This window comes from Chiroxiphia lanceolata, chromosome 3, assembly GCF_009829145.1.
Source record: "Chiroxiphia lanceolata isolate bChiLan1 chromosome 3, bChiLan1.pri, whole genome shotgun sequence".
Lineage (NCBI taxonomy): Eukaryota > Metazoa > Chordata > Aves > Passeriformes > Pipridae > Chiroxiphia > Chiroxiphia lanceolata.
This window is the reverse complement of record NC_045639.1, coordinates 57,048,836-57,072,019: the sequence shown is the minus strand read 5'-3', so window position 1 is coordinate 57,072,019 and position 23,184 is coordinate 57,048,836. Positions and strand designations below refer to the sequence as shown.

The following is a 23,184-nucleotide window of genomic DNA, read 5'->3' as shown; positions in this document are numbered from 1 at the left end:
GTCCTCTCAGAGAGAATTCCTATTGCTGACCCCATCTGAAGATTCAGACGCCTCACAGTGTCTGAGGATAATTTGCTGGAGGGCTCTGTTGCTGCCTGTATAAGCACAGTTCAACTGGCTTTAAACTTGGGCTAAGAAACACAGGTAAGGAAGGCTACGAATGAGTCAACTCCCCGATTAGGGCTCCGTAAAGTCAAATGCACGAAGTTCCACCTAAACATGGGGAAGAACTTCCTTACGTTGAGGGTGGCAGAGCACTGGAACAAGCTGCCCAGGGAAGTCATGAAATTCTCCCTCTCCGGAGACATTCAAAACCCACCTGGACGTGTTCCTGTGTCACCTGCTCTAAGCGATCCTGCCTTGGCAGGGGAGTTGGACTGGATGATCTCCAGAGGTACCTTCCAACACCAGCAATTCTGTCATTCTGTGATTTTCCGTACAGTGTAAGACACTCGTTTGAGGCACTCAGTGCTCAGGGTAATTAATGGTCTTGAAAAGCAAAAGCAGCTGACACCTTTTCAGTACCGAGCGGGTCGTGGCCGGTAACTACAGGCAGGAGATCGCGCAAGCAAAGGCAGGAGAGCACGGTGTCAGCTGGGAAAAGGACCAGAAGGTGGCAGTGCGGGGGTTTTCCCCTTGTGTTTTAAATTGGACATTTCGGGAGGCACCCTGGGCTGTGAGGCGCCGCGGGGGGTTCTGGGAGCTGTAGTTCCCGTGCCCCGCCCGCCGGGGGCGGGGCTCCCACAATGCACCTCGACCAGCAGTCACGTGACCCGCGCGCCGGGCCTGGCCGGGCTCCGCTTCCGTGGGGGTTCACCCGCGCCTCTGGGGGCGGGGTCTTCCTTCAGGTAGGGGCGGGGCCGGCTGGGGGGGCGGGGCCTCCGGGGGCGGGGGTGTGGCCGGGGGGGGTCTGTCCTCTTCCTCCCGTTCGCGGGGCCACGGCCGGCGTCCCGAAGCTCCGCGGTAATAAAATGCGGTAATAAAACCCCAGCGGGCAGGGGTGTCGTCTCCCCGGGAGGTGGCGGCGGCGGCGGCGGCGGGTCAGCGGTGGCGCCCGGGGGTCACGGCTGTGCCCCCAGCCGCCGCTGCGGGGGAATGGGTGTCATAGGCGCCTCCCCGGCGAGGAGGTGGCGATGTAGCGCCCGATAACAGCACCTCCCGCGGCACACGCAGGGCTGGGCAGCGCCCATCGGTAGCCCGGCACCGGCAGTAGCAACTGTGTAACAGCGGCAACTCGGCACCGGCAGTTTGGCCAGGGCACTGCCGCTCCCGGTGGAGGAGGTTCTTTGTCACATCACTCCTCGGTGTTTCGATTGGCGTGGGCTTGGCAGCCACGGCAGCAGTAGTCCACGGGACACAAAGCTTGGGATCATGTGGAGGGTACCTGTCAGCTGGAGCTGTGCAGAAGATTTTAATTACTGCAGGCCTGGGCAGCTTCTGAAAACTGGATTCTCGTGTTCTCAGGAGCGAGTGACTGCTTATCTTTGAGGGCTGTATTTCCATGAGCTGCTCTCCCCCTTGCTTTTATTGTAAATGCCAGTTTTAATGGATGTTTCTTACTTTCTTCTCTTCCCTGTGAAGGACAAGACATTAGTCTACATGCAGTAAACTTGAAGAAATGGAAGAAAGGAAGATCAAGAGGAGGAGCCCCAAATCGTCTACCAGTCACCCTGCTCAGGTTGCTAACTCCAAGAAAAGCTCAGTGCCAGTCAGTAAGAGTACAGCCTTTTCCAACCCTGCCCCACAGCCTGCTGTGCAGAAACCAAAGTTGAAACGGTAAGCTCGGGGCGCAGCTTGCAAGCTCAGAGGAAGTGAGAGCCAGAGACTTGTCAGTGCTCAGATAGGCTAAAGGACGTTTAGACTGTCTGTAACAGTCTTGTGAACATTTTTGATGACGTATCTTTTTTTACCAAAGTGATTTGTGTTGAATGCAATATAATGGTTATTTTACAGAAAAGGAAGGTGCTCGCTATTCTTCTTGTAAGCTTTATAAAATGTAACACGATGCTGTAGACTCATACTGATAATTCAGCTGAAGCAGAGGACGTGAAAGACAGAGCTGGGTGATCAAATCTGGGCACCAGATAGCAGAGCCCCAGATGTACAGCTGTGAGGAGCAGCAAATACAGTACATGACTGCAAGGTTGGAACTGACAAGTATGTCAGGAAATGAAGGACAAAAATGTGTCAGTATTTTGAGGCAAATATTAGTAAATACTAGTGTGCCAGAAGTTGGTGGTTTCTTCAGCTGACTGTACAGTCTCAACATTATTCTGGCATGTACTAGAAATTATTTTCTTGCAGTCCACAAGATTATCTAGAGAAAAAAATGTCCTTTCTGCTTTAATTTCTGGACATTTTTGTGCAATTGTTAAGCTTACCAAGCAGTGCTAATACAGACAATTTCTTGAACTTTCCCAACAGGAGTGGTAATTGACATAACAATGTGAGGATGAACTGCTGTTGTGATAGTGGAGGAGAAGTATTTAATTAATTTTCATTTAATCTACAAGAATCTAATGAAGTAACTTTTCCAGGAGCAATAATACATTTTATTAAAGAGCATAAGCAGGTGGGAAAAACGGATGACCTTTCTGTCATGCAAGCTTTTAAGTCTGAAATTGAAGCACAACTAGCTAAAGTTAAACTTAAATTGAGATGTGCTGCTCTTGAGTTGAACCAGATACCACTGTTTGACTGCTGATTGTTTCAGCATATAGACTATGGGCACATGGTGCTCTGAATAAATGTTATGTTTAGAGAAAAGTGTTTGAGATCCAGGAATTGTGATGTTTTCTTGCAAGAAAGGCTGCAGAGAATTTTTAGCTCATCTGATGTTTGTTGCAGTCTGTAGGTGTTTGCGACAACAGAAGTGTATGATTTTTGAGGGGTTTCTCTCAGGCTTAGAGTGTGCAAAAGCTTTTTGAGTGATTTTGTGTAGATAATGGCTGCCCAGGTAACTGGTGGAATCAACATCCATGGAAATGTTCAAAAAACATGTCGATGTGGCTCCTGGGGACATGGTTTAGAAGTCAGCATGGCAGTGCTGGGTTTATGGTTGGTTTCTGATTTCAGAGGTCTTTTCCAGCCTTAACAATTCTGTGATATTGCCCCATGTGTCATTGCTGGGTAATGATGGTCCACTTTAGATTATTAAGATGGCCATCATATACATGTGGTCCACTCATGCTTCCTACCATTAGTAGGAAAGCAGATTGTTGGAATCTTTCATTTTGCAGTATCAAACTGTTAGGAGAGTGATGTCCTTTATTTTTAAGACAAGCTGGTGGTGATGCAGTTTTTATCTTAAAAAGACTGATTATGTATTATGTATTTCCCATTTCATTTTCAAAGCCCGGATGTACACTTTTCTTACATTGCAGATTCACACTGAAAGTGAAAGCAGGAAGTAATATTCGGGTTTTTTTTTTTTTTTTTTTCAGTGTAATAAAAGAGAAAGCCAAACCTCCAGGAGGTGAAGCAAAAGGGGCCCAGGCAGCACCAATCCAGCATTCTTTTCTCACAGATGTATCAGATGTCCAGGAAATGGAACGGGGACTTCTGAGTCTCTTGAATGACTTCCACTCTGGCAAACTTCAAGCATTTGGTAAGTGCATGAATTGTGTGTGTACAATAGTTGGTTTTTATAGCTGTACAACAGTAACATTTGCTAACAAGTGCACTGCATGGACAGACTTGAACTGCATGGCTAGTTTGTCACTAGATTGCCATATGAAATTACGTTTAAGTTAAAAGCACAGGGTTATTTACATTGGAAAGGAGACACATAAGAAGGACATAATTAATACATCTTAGTGCATTTTTAAATTACAGTCCTATTTTAAGGTTGTACTTGTTTTGAGATTATTCATATGGCATTTCAGTGTTCCTTCTAGCATGGAAGCACCTTGGCTTATTTTAAGATACAAGTTTAAAGCCCCTTATTTATGACAGTGTAGGAAGAAGTAACTGAATTTAGCACCCAGTTTTGCTCCATATTAACACTTTTGACTACTGGTAACAACTTCTGTGAAATCCAATGCAAGCTGCATTTTATCCAGCTTATTCTGCTGCCTTAGCTTCTTACTATTCTTACTGCCTCACAGTTGATGGAGGTTTCAGAAAAACCATCACACGTTTTTGCTTCTTTTTTCCCTTGCACTAAGTAGAAAGATGCACATGTGCTTTTGTAAGTTTAGTGTTAGGTCAGTGTGTCGTGTTAATTCCACACTGATTTTACAAGGAAACCTGAGAAGTCTGTGTTATATAAAGTACTAGTTAGAAGAAAGAAACCCCTAGATTAATCAAAATTAGAAGTTCTGTTGTGATCATATTTAAAGCTAAAAACCAGGACTTTTCTAAATCAGACTAAAATTCAGGAATATAGAAAACCTCTGAGGACGTTTAGTAGCTATTTTAAGTTCAGCACAACATAACATCAAACAGGATGACAGAAACTTCAGTAGTGAGAAATCATTGAGAAAGGACGTTTACTTGTAGATTTGATGTTTAAACTCCTCTGACATAAAAAGCTGCATCTTCACACCTTCATTTGCTCTCTCAGGTTTCTTTATCTAAAGTTGTTGCTCTTCCTTTTAGGAAATGAATGTTCCATAGAGCAGATGGAGCATGTACGGAGTATGCAGGAGAAACTTGCTCGCCTCAACCTGGAGCTCTATGGGGAGATGGAAGAACTGCCTGAAGATAAAAGAAAACTAGCCAGTGATTCCAACCTGGATAGGCTGCTGTCAGATGTAAGTACTGGACAGGCAGAAAATGTGGAACTTTGCCCCCAGCATTCAGCTCAGGAAAGCACTGCTACTGGGTGGGCAGTGATTTACAGTTGAGGAGAACATAGTTCTGTAATGAACCAGTATGAAAGCCCTGCCCTCATCTTGGTTTTGAAGAAACACAGGACCTTGTTTGCATTCGTTACAGGCTGCTTTGTTTTGGTGAGTGGAGCAGGCAAGCTGCAAGCTGCCTGAGCATGTAGGCCTGTTTAGAGACAGCCCAGGTACCAGGGGACTGTGACCATTTTCCATGTGGTCTACCCTCCTACATCTGGGGAAGATGACACATAACAGGGAATATACATCTGTATATCCTACACTTTCAGTCTCTCTGTTCTCCAGTGTATTTACATAAAAAACAAAACTACTAAAAATTTCTTTAAATTTCCTCAGATCAGCAGATTTTAACTTAAATTTGGAACTTCGCTCCTTGTACAGAATTCAGTGTAGGTTTGCTCTGCTAATAAATCGTGCATTTCAGCCCAAACTATTAGTTATTTCCTTCATTGTTTTAATATATTTATTTCATCATACCAGCATAATTGTTGCATTTATTTGTCTAACAGAAGTGCCACTTCTGATACTTTCTACATTTATATTGCAGCTAGAAGAACTGAATTCATCTATGTATCCTTTTCCTAAAATGTCCATTTTGCATTATAGTTATCATTAACTGTAATCAAATTAGGGTGTGTTTCCCCAGTAACTGGTGTCTTTATAGGAGTCAAGTCACTTCAATGACATCTTTTCTTTTAAATTCATGCTATAATACAGCATGGGTCTTGGGTTCTTCCAGTACATAATTGACTGGATCTTAACACGTGTAATTACAGGTTGTTTTTTTCATGTGGTGAATTACTGAGCTTCCGTGTACCACTTTAGACAATGTGTTCACCATTGCTGGCAAAGCCCATCAGCACCACGGTCTTTTGACATGCACCTTGCTGAGACATTCAAACATCCATAGTAATACTCCCATTGTATTCAGAAGCGTCTGTCCCATTGAGAAATGAATCCTATTATCTTTTAGTTTTTTTAGAAATATGTGTGGTTGTTTATCACTGATCTGACTGTGGATAGTAAACTGACCTAATTTTTTATTTCTAGGGTCAGATACTTCAGCAGAGCTTTGGTAACTGAACAAATGTGTGCTCTTAGCCCACACAGAAGAAGATAAAACTGAATGTCTTAGCTTGTCTTTAACACTGTGCTGTTGATAATCGAAGGTGACAGTTGAGGGGCGTTGCATTCAGTTTATTCCACAGTCTCGTTATTTCCATTGTTACACAGTTTGTTACACGCATTGAGTAAGCTGAGACTCGGGTTTGGGGCTTAAGGTCTTGCACTGGGATCAACATTTCCTGCATATCCGTGGAAGGCTGTTTAAGGCAGACTTCATAAAGAGCACAAGTGGAATGTGATAATATCACATAATAGCAATAAAAATAATTTGCTATCCCCCTTGATCTGCACACTAATTCTGGAAGTACTGCAATGTTCAAATCTCAGTGAGGAATATTAGTCTACTGGTTGAGAACTAGCGTAGAACTTACTGGAATGGAATTTGTCGGGACTGGTGTATATCCCAGAGTAAGCACAGTTTCATATAGCACTGTTATCTTGTTTATACCTTTGAAAGTGTTATTCCTTAATGGTTTGCTTCAGCCAAAAACTACATTTAGCAGATGCTCAAGATATTCCAAATGGTACCACAGGCTGAGAGAACAATTTGGATTTGTCAATTTGGATTCTCACAGAAGCTTTTCATTCGTTTTTCCTGACAATGGAATCAGGAACAGTTGTGACTTTGTGTTGGTTTGTTTTCTTTTACACAACAAAGAATCGAAGTGCAAATTCAGGTGTTTATTTTGCACATTCCTCTGAGCACCACATTATGTCAGGGCTCAGTACCTAGAGTTGTAAATTATTGTTGTGCTGTGCTTTTTATTATTGCCTTACTTAACAGAAAAATTAGGGAAACGAGGAAATACATTTCTTCTTAGTGTTCACATGGTTGAAAATGATAAATGTATACAAGTTCACTGACATTTCTCTAGTTTTTAAGAAGGTAGTGGTAATGTTGCCTTACTGATCATTACATAGACAATCTGCACACTATAACTTTAGTGTTTTGTTGATCAGTGATGCCACAGATTAATTTATTGTTAATAAAGTGAAAAATTTTAAATATATGATGTTTCATTTAGAGAAGCTGCTGTTGGTTCAGCTGTGTTAAGAAGATGAGTTCTGGCATTGTCCGAATGTTTGCAGAGTTTACTTTTTTCCATTACTGTGAATAATTGTAAAATGTCACTAAATTAAGAACTAGCGTGCATGCTAGCAGTCTACATAATTTAAGTACTGTGAAATTCCAAAATTGGGTAAACAGTTATTGTTCAATAAATCCAGTATGTGCAATAGTGTAGTTATTTCTATGTTGTAAATAGTCTGGTATTAATTGGTATAATCTTTCTGCTCACAGTCAGATAAAATTCTTTATTAGTGTAAAATCAGGCTGGTTTTAGATCCAAAATTTCTATCCTGGTCCATCAAACTATACCTTTGGTTCTAGATTTACTTTATATTCAGTTTTTAGGTAATACATTCAGATTCTGTATTGTATATGCTTACTAAACAAGGAATGAAATCTTTATCCTTCTGCTTTAGCACAGAGCTTTCATCAGATGTGGACATGTGGTCAGGGAACAAAAAATGCCTTTTGTTCAGCATCTTTGGAGAAGATGCTTCTTCAGCCACAAGATGTAGTTTTGGATTCTGTTATCTCTGGCTCTGATCTGAATCACGTGTAGTGCCAAGCCTGCATCATGCAGCTGGGGACAGAAGGATCATTTAAAAACCACAGGGTTCTCTGGCTACAGATTCAGCCTTAAACATTGTTATTCCCTGCCTTGCCTATCAGGCAAATCTCAGTGATTAACGAACCAGCAGGGATCCCACTTGTTGTCCCCTACGGATGTTCTTGTTCTTTACACAATTTATCACTGTTGAGATTCTTCAGGAGTTTTGCTGGTAAAAGTACCTCGGAGTCCTCACCTGCAGCTGGGTACGTACCTGTGATGTGAAATCCAAAGTCAGCTTAAGAGAACTACAATACAACAAGCTTCTCACAAAGTAGAGCAAAGATTGATGTTTGTTGTTTTGGGTTTTTTTTTCCCCTGTCTTTAACCAATAATTGAGCAATTATCCTTTTCAGTACAATATCTTCTCATTGTCAGCACTATGGCTTTGTTTCTGGGCAGACTTCTGAACCTCAAGCAAAAAAGCAGCATTTTTTAGCCTCATGCATCACTAAAGGTGTGCAAAAGTGTAAGGCCAGTGATGGTGGCGAAGTCACTGGCAGAGCTGCATTTATACAAACAAAATGACATACTTGGAGCTCACTTGGATGCAGGAGCAGAGCTACGTGCTCACTAGCAGCTTAGTGCCAGTGAGTGCAGTGTATTGCAGCATTGTAACACACAGTGGTCCCAAACCACACTTTTAACCTCAGAGTTTAAGTATTCTACAGTAGAGGCAATTCTTTTCCATTTTTGGGCTCTGTCATCTAACTCTGCTTAGCCTTATAACTTCAAACACATTTCAAATGACTTATAAACATGTTGGATGTCTTGATCTCTTATTTCTGTAACAGTTTATGCAAGTACAGAGCACATAAGTATAATGTGAAATACAGACAAAACCAAATAGCTTTCTCAAGCAGCTGTTTAGATTATACAAGAATTAACCCCTTTTTCTTTGATCACCTTAAGGCCACAGGCAATCACAAGACAAAGAATGCATTAATTGCAAATAATTAAGAAATTATTATTCCCTTACCTCCTCCTGGATACAAATTTGTGGCTTTTATGCAATCCATTAATGGTGTAAGCTTGCTAACTTTTGGATTCATACAAGAAAATTCTGCACCAAGATCTTTGAGAGACTGAACTCTTATCTGGTAATGAACTAATCTCATTCCTAGGCTCCTGCAGGAAAAGAAAAAAAATCTACTGTAATATATTCATGGATAGTCTTGCAATTACAAAAGTGTGTAAGAGGCTGCAGAAAAAAAGTGCCTTTTCTGTTATCTTGTTTCCTGAAGAACCGGTTATGGAGATAAAAGTGTATTAACATTAAATGTTTAATATATTTATCAGTGTGAGTTTAGGTCAGTGTTTTGGTTTAAACTCAAACTGATACATGGGTATGGTGTTTGAAAGAAGATGCTCTTTGCTGCATCACTGGTCTAGGTTACCTCGCTCCAAGAGACATCTGTGGAACCTCAATGAACTAAAAGAGAAAATAAAAATCAGGAAGAAAAACTAATAGAAAAGTACCTAGGAGAAGAGGATTTGGAAGAGGTGAGAGTCAGTGTATTAAATTAACTGCCTCATTTTTCAAAAACAGCAAGAGAAATTATTAATGTCTTTTGTTTAGAAAATATACTGAACTCTTAAAATAAGTTTCAACATAAACAGGAAAGGACTGGTATTTTTCCCCCCCTGTGTTTATTAAAGTAGTAGATGTACACAAACACTAACATACCCATGCTGAGTTATGTTTTGATATTAATTTACCAAATAAAAAGAGTTACCAAAGTAATTTACCAAAGTAATTTACCAAAGTAATTTACCAAAGTAATTTACCAAAGTAATTTACAAAAGTAATTTACAAAAGTAATTTACCAAATAAAAGCCTTCTTAAGTCTGCATCATGACCTGTAAATTTAGTTCAATCAATAAGAAATTGGAAGTATTTACTATGGAGTTCAGTGGCATGTTAAACTACATACAACACATTGAGACTTCAGAGCTACAACATTCTATTTTATATTGGCTATTGATTGTTAATGCCTATTCAGAATCCCCACTAATCCCAGTTCACCACTGTTACCTTGCAATTCAAAGTATTACACCTTACATTAACCGAATGTATACAAGGATTCTGCAGCATCAGTGTAGGATACTTAGGATTTTTCATATGCTTCAACTCTTGGAACACTATGTGTTTTTACTTTTAGTTCTCTTCATTGTAGAAATTTAAAAATGCTGCCACACTCCTCTCTATCCCAAAGCAGATAGAGAATTGAGTATGTCTTTTATTTCCTCAAACACAGGTTCACGATTGTATATGATGATAATCTTATGTATAAGATTATACTCTAATCTTATACATAAAAAAAAATTTAAGGAAATGTCACATTTCCCATAAAAGGCAACAAAACACAACTCTTGTCCTGGGACAGGAGCAGATGCAGGAATGCTTTGTGCACATAAAGTCTCAAGCTTCTTATGAGAAACCAAACCTCCTGTTTTCATGTGGATAATTTCTGTAGATAGCAACTACTGCAGGTGTCACAGGTGCTCTGAGAGTACTTTTTTCCTATAAAGGAAATTATCTGTCATAGGGAAGCTGGGCACAGAGCTCATTTCTTGAAATTGCTGATGGCAGCTGAATTTGGCCAAGGCTATACCACAGCACAGGAAGATGCAAGCAGGCTTACAACATATCAGAGTTGTTTCTTCTGAATACACCTGCATTTCATCACTCCCCATGTGATTGAATCTGGCACTTCATGCCACATGTCACAAACGTGAATCAGTTCTGTCCAAGTGCAAACACTTAGTTCTGAGTTCATGCACTGTTGGGGACTGCTAACACAGAATGTGTTTTAGCCAGCAATACTAGAAATTCATTCCTTTTAAGGTACAATTACATTCACTGTTAGCGATCTATGCCTTCAGCATCTCACTACTGTCATCACAAAACAGGGATTTTTGCACAGCCCTCTTCTCTCACTATAAACCCCAGAACAGTTAACAGGAATAAGCACATACCAAATCCTTGACTGACTGCCCCAGAATTACCAACCAGCATGCAGCATAAAACATCTGATAGTGGAAAGACATCAGAGCAGGCCGCATGTAACAACTGCACTGGAAATGAGAGAAGATATTTTTATTAGACCTGTATCAAGAAAGCAGAACAATCTAAACACAGTTCAAGCCTCAGATGGCTCTCAGGACTTATGAGAGACCACCAATTGTTACAGTGAATGCAAACGGGCTGCAGATCAGCTGGCATATTTTAATTAGTTGCATGTTTGCTTCTTTGCTCTTGAGAACATGCTACTTACTCCTATACTGCACCTTATAATTTCTTTAAAATGGTTAAAAGCTTGCAGGAAAAAAATACTGCTCCAAACATCACCCTTTCAACTTTGCTTTTGAAGAAACAAAAGATATACCTTTTTTAATACAGCAGCAGAGAAACTGTATCACTCATCTTAAAAGTTAATGCTCTGGATGTTTAAAGATAAATTCAACACAAAATATAAAGTAAGTCTTGGAATGCAGCGATTGGTAAGGATAACAGAGTATACTGCACATAAGAAACAGCAACAGAAATGCAAGTATCTGGGCTCAATGCGATTTGTTTTTTGGTACAAAAACACCTTGATAGAGGAGCTCAACTTCTCTCTTCATCCTAATTAAGTACCTGGCACATCTTTGCCTTCTGATGTTGTCTTCTCCAAAGAAGCACTGGCAGCAGATGCACTCTATATTCTGTCTTTAATATCAGGAAAACCATCAGGAGACTCAGTTTTTTTAAAGTTCTAGATTGTCCTGAAAAAACTGTTCTTGGAAGCTCATGAATCTGTTGCAGCAGATCTGATTTAAATTTACAGTCATGGATTCAGGAAAGCATCTCTTAATACATGGCTTCATCGTTGAAGTCACAGCCAAAATCTGGATTTTTTTACAATGGAATGGCCTATGCAGCATGCTGGCATCAGATAGGACTGACCTTTCTCAGTGAGGGAGGAGAGTCTTTGCTCAGGAACTAGTGGGGCTTATTGGCAGAGCTTTAAACTAGATGTGATTGGGGAGGGACACACTACTAGGCTTGTCCCTGGTAAGCTGGGAGATGAGAGATGCAAAGGTTAGAGGGATGGGGTGGTAGTCAGGGCTCTCTGCCCCTTACTCTGAACTGTGCTGGCCACACTGGAGCACACTTCCAGTCTTACAGTCTTCCAGTCTTACCAGGGACCCTTCTGGTAACAGAAGCCAACAGGGAAACACCAGGGAAGTATGTCACAGGAATTAAGGGATGTACTTCTCAGGAAGGACCGATTCTGCAATTAGGCCAGGCAGGGCAGATTTCCATATTAGCACTGAACTTTGCTGAAACAAAGCTTTACAAAGAGACTTGTGGCACCCTTCCTCAAGAGCTGTAAATCCCTCTATCTTAAGCTAAAAAAAAAAAAAATCTATATATTTTTAAGGGTTGACTCTCGATCAAAATTTTAAATCTTTAAAAGTTAACCATTGTAATAGACCACAATTTCCCCCCTCCTATTTAGAAATAGCAAGATTAGTATGAGACCTCCAATTTACAGCTCTTTAATTGTATTGAAACAACAAAAAACAGAACATGAAATAACCAAGAATAAACTAAGGTTTCTTCACAAACTGGAAGGCTGTGACCAGAGCGAATAAAAGAGTAGTTTGCAAATAATCTGGCCACACTGATCAATGTGATATATTGTAGCAGCAAGCCAAAGGCCAAAATGCTGAAAAGACTGAAAATTATGAAATACTTGAACAAACACATTCTAACAGTTAAGCATGTGCCAATAAAAGAAAGATTTATATGGAACCCTAAAAATTGCAATGCACCTGTGAAAGAAAATGGATGTGCGTTAGAATAAAAATCCAGCCTTCCAAGTTAAAACCATTCAGGCTACGACCGCAACAAATAAATATTGCTTCATTTCTGTCAGGATTTTCAATCTAATTTACTGTAAAATAAACCTCACAGGAACTACAAGAAAAAAGTATTTCTTTTAGTTTTAAGCTGGCAATTCAGCTGGTTCAATATGTAACCCTGGCAGACCTACTTCAACTTTCATTGTTCTTACAGGAAAGAATATGCACCCTAACTGAGAAAATGCCCTTTTCTTACTTTCAGTAGGCTAAAAGTTTTAAGTATCTTAGTACTTTCAGAGCAGTAGTACAGGGCTGAATAGGCTACCAAAGCCAACAAGGTCTGAGATAAAAGCTGGACATTTATAAGGTCTTGAATTCAGAGATCCTGAGGATCTTAACAACAAAACCTTGCACTGGGTTACCTCTTAAGAATGAAAAGGAGTAATAAGCCTTAATACTACAAACATACTAAATAGTAGTTTAGAAAGAATAGGTTGGAAATTAATTTAGTAGTAAAATTATTTTTAAAAAGTTTAAAAAGCCCAACTAACTTGGCTTATATTTTACAGGCTAACAGTTTCCTTTGTTCTCATTTGAAACCTAGGCAGATTTTAGATATTCTGAGAGAAACATGTCAAGAGCAAAGTCAGCCCAGACCATAAACAAATTACTAAATTCAGTGTACCCCTTCAAACACAGACAAACTTCTTCAGCAACATGCTTTATTCTGCAGCCTCAGTAGTTTGCAGGTAAAGTTGAGATCGACATGTCCACATTTATCATGCTGGACACAAAGAGGAATTTCTCACAGCTTGTTTGATAGAAGAATTAGTATGAATGAAGGTTTGCTTCCACAGGATCCCATGCTGGGACTGAAATTTCCAAGACAACTACAAGTAAATTGTAAATCCACATGAAACAAGAATGAATTTTGTATCAAGACTATTTATGCAACTTCACGGCAACTACATGTACTGTACTACTACGAGTTTGCACCAGGCTGTACTTTCAGGTTTCAGGAATGCACTTAAAATACAGACTTGTTTGGAAAGAAGGCTGCATACATGCACAATTTCCCATCTACTGGGAAATTTATATGCCCAAGTAAGAAGTACACAGAAATACACATAATTTACCCAAAGCCTCATCCAGTAAGTTCATTTTGAAGTTACCAGCTTCATCATCCAAACACACGGATGAAGCATAAAAATTGCAAATTTCAAGCCTATTCTTCCTTAGTTTAAACAGACCAGCTAAATAGACTTTAAAAATAAACACATAGTATTTGCCGAACCACTACATCTTACTGACACCACTATACGCAGTTGCAAGCTTCCTTTAGATCCAGCATTCACTCTATTTGCCAACACTCTCCTCTTATCCTTACTGTTGGTTTAAAGTGTGAGGAGACAAATACAAAATAATAGGTAAAATAATACATCCTAATGCCATCTTCATAAAAATTTTAAATCCAAAATCCTAGCTTGGAATCAACATCACATCTACTTTCTGTTTTAGACAGTACTCACTTTATTTCAGATCAGGACAGTCTTGACCTGACAGTTGAAATGCAACTCCACTTAGTAGGTACAATTCTTCTCCACAAGTGAAAAAAAAATTTTTTTCCACTGTTCTATGTGAACAGATACTTACAAAAAGGAAGTTTTAAAACTCTGAAAGTTCAGAAAACTTCAACTGCAATGTTGCAAAAAGGCTACAGGAAAAAAGGATAGAACTTTTCATGTCAAAAGTACCAGTTTTGTGAATGTGTTTTAAGACATTATCAACTTTAGCATGTTTCTTGGTTAGTGAATCCACCTATAGAAGCAACTTGGTGAGACCACAGAATCCATTAAAACTACTAGCCTTCTAATTTTGAAAAAATTACATTCCGCTTTCCATAGGAATTTTCTTGCTTCAATACTACTTTATCCCCAAAGACAATGTGCAGAGCAAACTAGGGAATATGTTCCTTTTAGGTACCCTTCTACAGCAAAGGGACCTCTTGACTCTTCTACGATCTCTTAGTTCCTTCTGATCAGAAGGCAGGTGACCAAATTCCTTCATAAGGGTAGCGAAAGACAATGGATTGAAGCTCTAGGAGAAGGGTTTGTTGTAAACTGAAGCACTCTTCTTCCAAAGGCAGGATACATAACAAAAAAAACAAGCTCAAGTTTGTGGCATGTCACTTCTCCATTTTCTGACAGTATGCATTGAATGACTTCCTATAAACTCCTTTCATCTTTTTCTTGAACTACACACTGTATTTCCATACTTAAACTCAAGCCTTGCATTAGTTCAAGATAAGCAAAATAAGGCACAACAGCACTTACTGAATTTCACAGCAGTTTAATTAAACCCACTTCTAAGATACCATACGGGTTCCCAAAATCTTTCCTTTGCCTTCTGCAGACAAATCATATATATTGCTGAAGCTACCTCCTGTACCTACCTTTTTTGCTATGTCTGACATAGCCAGTCATGTATGCTAGACCTTCAGAAGCCCGTAGGCAAGTGTTCACAGCAACTGTTGTAATGCTTGCTCCACTCTCTGCTTCCCCAACTAAATATGAAAATAATTGATTTTCAATAAGTAATCAATTTATTTGCTCAATATGCAACTGTTCTTTCAGATGCTAGTCATTCTTACTTGCCTTTTGAATGACTACTAAGACCACAGGGTCCTTGCAGAAGACATTCCCGATTCAGAGTGCAGTTTCTTACAATTAACATGTTCCAGCCCACAGGCCATTCTGTCAGTTCAAATGCAGTGTTTCTTGAGCCAAAGACAGAAATACAGTCAGACTGCTGAAGTTAGATGACAGAAAGCAAAAGCCACCACTGCTGCTATATGGGATGTACCAAGGGTTCACATCCATTGTGGAGTAGGATGTACCTCTGACCTCTGTCAGCTCCTCTGTAGACTGGGAAACAACTACTTCAGTCACAGATGGTTCAACAGTATTGCCAAAATTTGGCTTTTCATCAATGTACCACTGAACATCAGTTCAAATTGCTGTTAGTGTTTATGATGTTTTGTCAATTTCCTAGGCCTCAAATGACTAATTTCAGCTGCGTTCGGATTAGATGCACTCTTTATATCTTTAAGAGTGAAAGTGTCAAAAACATTCTACCAGAGATGAAAGAGAATTCATCTAGCTTTCTGTGCTCTAGTATGCTGTTAAAGTGTGATAAATAGTACTGACAGCCTTCTTAAAACTTTGGATCTAAGCTGTAGGATCACAAACTTTGTATGTCATAGAATCACAATTCTGAATTTTTTATTATCATAACTAAACGAAGGCTGTTTTGGACAATAAGTTAAATACAAGATATTTAATACCTATATACCAGTAAGCTGGAAAAAAGTACTGTAAAATCTCTTTGGAACACACTAATAATGTACAACCAGGTACAATTAGTGTACAATAAGTATACACTTTAGGTAAAAATAATTTACAATCTACCTTTAAAGCAGAAATTGTACCTTTAAGGCCATTTTGCCAATTTAAAGTAATATTAGTGAAAGGAAATTACATTCAACCCCAAAACACAAGCAACTAATTCAAATACTCCTGTGAAGTTTATATTTTGCTTGTGCACTAATTATTTGGATGATCCTGTATAGTCTCATTTGGTTGCTAGTATATAGATATTATCACCATTTTTCCTATATAACCCCTACTTCATTGTTTTCAAAGACTATTAAGAGAATATAAGATTAATTTTTTTTATTACTAGGTAATAAAGTCCTTGGCTTTCATGTGTTTTCTTATAGAGAGCTGCATTATAAATGATTATACATCGATATCCTTGGTAAGGCAAGCTGCATTTCTGCTCATGAAATTAAATTTTATGTCTCCAAAAATGGAACTCTGGGAGGTATAAATGAACTCAACTGCACACAGCCTGATTTATATAAGTAACATAAGCATGCAAATATGTTTAAAATACACAAGTTATTTTTCGATCTTCGACACAGAGTAAGAATGGCATTGTTATTACTCACTTGGAAGTAACATGATTTTGCGTCATATTATGATTTCATGAAACTACATTCTACTAGAAACTAAGACTAGAATGAGTCAGGAATCAGGAGACAGTGATTTATTATTTTTTACCGTTTAGGAAAAAGTGATTAAGTCTAGGTCACCCATCAAGTGACACTGAGAGACAAACTGTTTACATAGCTGAAACCAGAAGAGTAATTCACAACTCTGCCCTAAACACAGAGTGGAAACACAGCACACCCCATCCATAAGGGACAGAGACATCACACAAGAAACAAAGCTGCAAATTTATTTTCTTTAGTTTTAAGTTTTTATAACCTCAACTCTGTTTATCCCACATAAGACATATTCAGTAATATGAGTTCTTCTAGTTCATACACTATACAATTGCAAGTAAAATGAGGTGCATGTGAAGTACAAAAAAAAAAAAGAAAATACTAGCTTACATTGGATAGACTTAAAATACTGCTCAAAATAAAGTGGCTTTTCAGCTTTTTACCTTTGCATTTTGGAAATATTCTCTGCAGTCCAAAGAGAGGCAACGAATGGAGAAAAAAGCAACTCCAAAGCAGATGGAACAAAGAGGCACATTATTAAGAGAAACAAAGGAAACGCAGATCGAATGAGAAAAGAGACACTCCTCCAATCACAAAGTCCAAAGAAAAACATTTTGCAGATGTTTCAGAAATGCATGCTGCTGTCCATCCATCCCAGCTGGGTACATGAATCACACTCCACACTATTTAGTAGTCTACATTTATAGCTGCAAGAGAGAGAGCACCTCTCTTGTGCTGTACATAATTCCTTGCCCCAAAGAGCTTACAATCTAAGTTCATAAAAAAGAATGCATCAAGTAGCTGGATCAAGATCAAACAAATAGAGAAGACAGGAAGATAATTTTATAAGGGATTAAAACTGGGTTACATTACTAAGTGAGGTAACTTCTGAACATCATTGGCAGTGATGTTCTTAAGACATAAGTTGTTTTTCAGTTAGAAGCTCTTCTGATCATGAAAAACTAGTTTAAAATGTACAGAATGATGTATTAAAAGTAATCAACCAAAATTCTTAAAAATAGACTTGTTGGCAAGACACAAAAATGCTCAGATTGCCTAAGTTCTTCACTTGAGACACGAATCTGTCATTCTACTAGAAAGATATGGATGTTAGAGAAATTCATATGTACATGTAACATTTGAATGTAAAAGGCTTTTTACATTTAAGTTTAAAATGTTAAATTCTGATTTAAGAATCCTGTTGCTATTAACATATGCTTAATACTTAAATATTAATATGAAAATAGTGCTATTTTAAAAATGTATTTTAAACTTTAAAATAAACTATGGACAAGATATAGTTGGTTCAAAAGATCAACATTCTTTAACTGCAGTGACTCGCTTTTCCCACTTCTTAAAAAAGGGGAAAACTTTTTCCCACTCTGTTCCTGCTCCTTGTCAGTTGAAATCGAAGTGATTGGTCCATCGACTTTAAAGTTTTTTAGTTTAGTTTTAGGGGGTTTTTCACTTGTTTTCTTGTTGTTGGTTTGTTTTTTTTTTTCATATTTCCCTATTTATATAGTTTTTTGAAGTCAGCTTTATATGTAATTGATATGTCACTCTCGTGTCCATTTAGCTATAATTTCTTAATGCCTTTATGTGCAAATAGAAAGTACCAACTTTGATGCAACCATGACATTCTTTCATTCCAGGGAATTTTGCTTTGAATTATATACATAAGCCATCTGCAACACTTCCATGACATTTGAAAAAATGTTGGAGTAGTTATAGTGGTAAAAATTCACAATTATCCAGTCTGTGTACGATGAATACACAGAAGAGTGTGTGTATTCACTTTTCTGTGGAAGAGAAAAAGAGAAATATTTGTTTTTCAGTGTAACAGCCATAACCAGTAGAAAAATCTGACTTGAACAATCCTTTTGGAAGGAAAGTAGATGTTAGGAGAATTTCATTTAAGCACAGAAGTGAGACAGTGAGGTTAAGGACTGCCAACAGGAGATCATTTATCTTAAATTTTTAAAGGTACTCTCAAGGAAATCAAACCAGAAATGAAGATTAAAGAACTATAAATTTCTTTGACCCAAGTCAGTATTAGCATTTACTTTTTTTAAATTACATTTGTATTAAATTTGCTTATAGGAGGATACAAAAGGTGTATAGCCACAGATTACCAAGATAATTTGATCACTTCTGACAGGGAAGAAAATGGTCAAGGGATTATGATCAACCACTTCTTGTACATGACACAAAATTACAAAAAATCCCCTGAAGGCCTGTAATAAAACCCTCCCCCTTATTTGAATGAGTTTCAATTCCCAGGTAAAGATGAATCAACAAAATTAAAATATTGTGCTGTTTTATTGGTGTAAAAATCACACAATTGCTAGTTCTGATTCTGCAGAGATACATCCATGCAGTTAAACATCTATGATCCCACAGCCAGAAGAAGCCATTAAATAGAATATCTGCTGTTAGTCAGCAATTAATGCAAATTTACATATGAGATCAAAAGGTGTGTATCGTACAATATACAACAAATCCCAATACAGTACATCAACCTGAATAGCAGGATACACTCAAGGAACTCTGTTAATAGTGAAGCCTGTCTATATGGCAGAGAAATAAGGCCTGGAAACAAGATGACAGAATGTACCCAGAATTCCTAAGAAGCAAACTGTTCATTTTTTGTTTTTATTTTTTTTTTCTGGGAATTAGAAGTTTATAGAGGTATTGACACATTATTTGACAATATAATTTGTTATAGTGAAGACTCGTGGATGTGATCTGTTATTAAAAGGTAACATGTGAGACATGCAATTACAGGTGGTGCTTAGGTAATGTGTAATTAATGTTTGGGATCTACACCCAACTCTTTTCACAAAAGGGAGAACTGAAAACGATCTGTTTGGCAAACTACCAATTGTGCCATAAATGTTTATATGCATGCGGCTGGATTGGGATCATGAATGGATGAAACGTGAACACCTGGCAATCTGTGGTTACATACTCTATAATGTATGCAATGAAAATCACAAAATCCAATCCAGTTGATATGGCAAACAGCCTGCAAGAACTCTCCCAACCTGAATAAGTTGGTGAATTGCAAAGAGGCAGGTTTTCTAGAATTGCAAACAACTTTCCAATTGCGAAAGGCAGCTTGGGAAGTAACACTGGCTGATGACAGATCACTAGTTTGTCTCTTTCCTGGCACAATAAAATAAATGCCATAGTGAAAGAAGAGTTTATGTGCTTAAAGACAACTGATTAGCAACCCTCTTCTGCAAAGATGTTTCAACAGGAAAAAAGAAACCACTAAAAAATTCCAGTTGGAAATTTTGGCGACAAACTCTGCAAACTCAAGTCCAACAAAGATCACAGATGCCCACAGAAAATGATGTGAGAGGCAGTGTCACATTCAAGGAAAAAGTTTTTTTTTTTCTCTCTGTACTGAAATTAAAATACTTAAATACAAAAGTGGACAAACTGACAAAACAGAACCACAACATTTAATGTAGAACAGAGCGCACTGAGCTAGATGCATGGATATTTAAATAGGCCTTGAAACCAATACCCCTTTCAAAATTAGTAAATTCACAGTTAACGGCAGTAGGCTTAGAGGTGAGAGAAGGGTCGAAGTTGTTCCAGTTGAACTTCCAGGGAGATTCTCTCTTCAAGAACATCCTACAAAAGAAAGATTTTCTACTGACTGTCCACAGAGAATGGAGTATTAGAAATTTCTTCACGAGATTAAAACTGCTAAATATCAGCTTCAGTTTTGAGAACTAATGTGTTTTCTAGAATCTGGTAACTCCTCCCACAATCTGAATAGATTGGCTGTCTAGTAATTACTTATCATTGAAAATCAATACTTTGCTCCAAGGTGATGCCATTTAGAACTTTTTTATTTCTTTCAAATCACCCAAACCCACACAGCTGTAATCAGATGCAAACCCAGCTATAATATTTTCAAATGAAGTCTAAAATATTAAGAGGGTAAGCTCTCATCTGATTCAGTGGATTGGAAACTCACAATTTGTTTTCCCCCGAGTTTTTCCTCTTATGTGAAATTTATACCCCTTGACTCTCATAAGCAGTAACAACTGAAATTCAGGCTTGGTGAGTTTTTAAAATGGCCTAACTTCCATTCTAGACATGTTAACATTTTTACATTTAAGTTTTTTTTTAATTACCTTCATAGTTAAAATTAGGTATCTTAAGATAGGAAAGATGGCAAGAGAAGGACATAAGGATGGTACCTACAGATAGCTCCAAAATAATGACAGCTGACCTAGATAAACAGATGATTATTATTGTACTAATTACTGAGCTGCAAGTTTTGTATTTCAGATTACTATACTTATTTAAAAATATTTATAATTTTTTCAAGAGTTTAAGGTTTGCTTTTTCCTTGAAAAGAACACAAACCACTTCAGGTGCTCGTCTCAGTACTGCTTTTCAAGTATGTGATGACCACAAGAGATAGCTTAGTATTAAGAATTTGAGGCAAAATTTTAGCGTAGCTGAAAGCAAATCAATGCATTGAAAAATGTGCTTTGTAGTAGCAAAAGCATCCTTTGTAATTTCACAAAGCTTGTCACCATTAGGCATATTTGATGACCTACAAAAAGAGCTAAATATTTCACATCAATATCATCTATCCTGTATATCAGTGGTTTGCAGAGATGCCTGTTACTGTGCGTCACTAACATCTTGCTCTCTGAGGTTCTTCTCTTAAGCAGACAAAGATTAAGGAATTACCTTTAGCTGCTGCTGTAGTTCACTATTCAATCTGGCCAAAACAGTGTTGGTTTCTTTGTTACGTCTGATTGATGCCTGAATTGCCTTCTTGTCTTTCCCCACTGATCTGAGAATATATTAGAAGTATTTTAGTAAGTCATTTTGCCACTTAGCTACTAAATATCTCGTTTATTTTCGCCCTTCTTTAAGTGAGCGGAATACCCTTTTCAAAGTTTTTTTACTTGTTACATTGTTAAATTTTCCATCTTCTGCCTGGCTTGATTAGTCATGTTTGTTTGCATGGAAACACAGATATATGTGTTTCATATATACACACATAGTTGGTTTCAATCAAAGAGCAAGCAGCGCATTTTAAAAACTTGTCATAATGGACTTTTTGAAGTCCCAACACACTGTACCACATTCATTTACCTCAAAGTGACTAATGTAATAGACTACTTTCATGCTAAGACACAGAGACTGCACATTTTGGAGTGTTCATAGCAACCATTTAGAATTAAACATTCCATATTAATACCTCCACCACTTAATTATGACACACTTGCAGAAGTTAAAGAGATCCCACTCCAAAACTCAAGATCTCTAAATGGTCTCCCACTAGTAGAGGCTTTGGGATCTTTAAAAATCAAAAACTTTAAAAATTGTTCAATTATTCTAAATTAAACACACAGAAATTGTTTGCAATTCCTGGAACAGAAAGCGTGTATGCTGTTTAAATGTAAAACTTTCCAGTAACAGATGTATTTATACACTTCTTGGGTTACCTAGGAATAGATGGCTGTGAAGCAAGAACAGCAGCTATGACACCTGTTTTCTGTGTATGTTCCTCAGCTTCAGGTCTTAGCTCATCTTCTGATTTTAATCTTCTACGAATAGGCTTCGGTGGTGGAGCAAGTGGGGTAGTGCCTTTACCCTGGAGAGGAAAACACAGCCTATTAATTCTCTCAAACTATATTTCCCATCAGATATTTTCTGATGGACATTAGTGGCATTCTCAACACGGTCTGAAAAAAAGTACTAAATTCTATCCCCTGGTGAAAGGGCAGTAAGTTGCTACACACTGACAAAGAACTCTGCAAGCAGAAACACCATGGTACAACAGAGTACTGCAAATAAACAACTCAGAGCACACTTTCCCCCAGTAATTATGTGTCTGCAACCAAAAAAAAGTTACTGTTAATCAAGTTCTGTACTAAGTGTTTTGATGTTTCAAAAATTTGAACACTTACAAATATCTTAATTTTCTGCTGTCTTAAAAATAAAGCTAATCATCATCATCTGCTGCTGCAAAAATTCACCATACATGTGCCTATTTCAAGCATGTATCGGACCTAAGAAAACTGGGTTCAAGTGGAAGCATATAAAGTTGCTGTTGCAAATCAAAACAGACGTATAATTTCATATACATCAGACAACTGCACTCTCCTTAAATGTGTACTTTGCATACCACACTAGTGGGGACATTAGCTGGTGCTTTGTCTTCAACTCTTCCATCTGCTTTGGCAACTCTAAGAGAACCTGCAGAATCAGAGGGCTTCTCAACCTAAAGGGATATAAACTGTATTTAGAATGTTGCCTAAAAAAACCTACTTCTTAACAACTATTTAGTTTTCGACAACAAGTATGCTGTGTTTCCCGATACATGAATACAGTTAACACCCCAAAATTCCAGTTCAACTCTTCTTTAGAAGCACAAGTCCAATGTTATGAGGCCCTGTACAGTACAAAAGAGGCTGTGGCCTGATGACAAGCTGCTACAGCTGTTTCTGCTATTACAGTACCACCATTATTCTATTTGTTACTGCCAAAGGTTAATCCCTCCAATGGAACACAATGTGACTGTTCCCCATCCACCTCAATGCAAAACAATCAGCAAGCTTAAATTAAGCAGTTTTCAGTG

General features: G+C 38.2%; 2 protein-coding genes across 18 annotated transcripts in view; one reads left to right on the top strand and one right to left on the bottom strand.

The window, feature by feature from the left end:
• The first annotated feature begins 742 nt into the window (after positions 1-742).
• Positions 743-16,313, top strand: CCDC28A (coiled-coil domain containing 28A). 8 transcript variants are annotated; one of them, XM_032681898.1, is made up of 6 exons: positions 743-848; positions 1,582-1,776; positions 3,444-3,607; positions 4,600-4,754; positions 5,395-5,417; positions 6,456-7,219. In XM_032681898.1, exons 2-6 carry the CDS (start codon positions 1,619-1,621, stop codon positions 6,508-6,510), a joined length of 555 nt encoding a protein of 184 aa, XP_032537789.1. In that variant the 5' UTR covers positions 743-848; positions 1,582-1,618; the 3' UTR covers positions 6,511-7,219. The 8 variants fall into 8 exon arrangements, with proteins under 8 accessions (XP_032537789.1, XP_032537783.1, XP_032537785.1 ...); XM_032681897.1 differs by lacking the exon at positions 743-848 and adding an exon at positions 866-976; XM_032681899.1 differs by lacking the exons at positions 743-848; positions 5,395-5,417; positions 6,456-7,219 and adding exons at positions 866-976; positions 16,278-16,313.
• Positions 16,314-16,777: 464 nt separating this feature from the next.
• Positions 16,778-23,184, bottom strand: part of REPS1 (RALBP1 associated Eps domain containing 1) — a 62,213-nt gene continuing 55,806 nt past the window's right edge. For 9 of the 10 annotated variants that reach the window (XM_032681887.1, XM_032681880.1, XM_032681881.1 and 6 more), the window contains 4 exons: positions 22,732-22,827; positions 22,049-22,197; positions 21,285-21,390; positions 16,778-20,207 (listed from right to left, as the gene is read on the bottom strand). In XM_032681887.1, coding sequence (XP_032537778.1) covers positions 20,139-20,207; positions 21,285-21,390; positions 22,049-22,197; positions 22,732-22,827 — 420 coding nt within the window. In that variant the 3' untranslated portion in view covers positions 16,778-20,138. The remainder of the gene's footprint in view (positions 20,208-21,284; positions 21,391-22,048; positions 22,198-22,731; positions 22,828-23,184) is intronic. The other variant, XM_032681890.1, reaches the window with a different exon arrangement.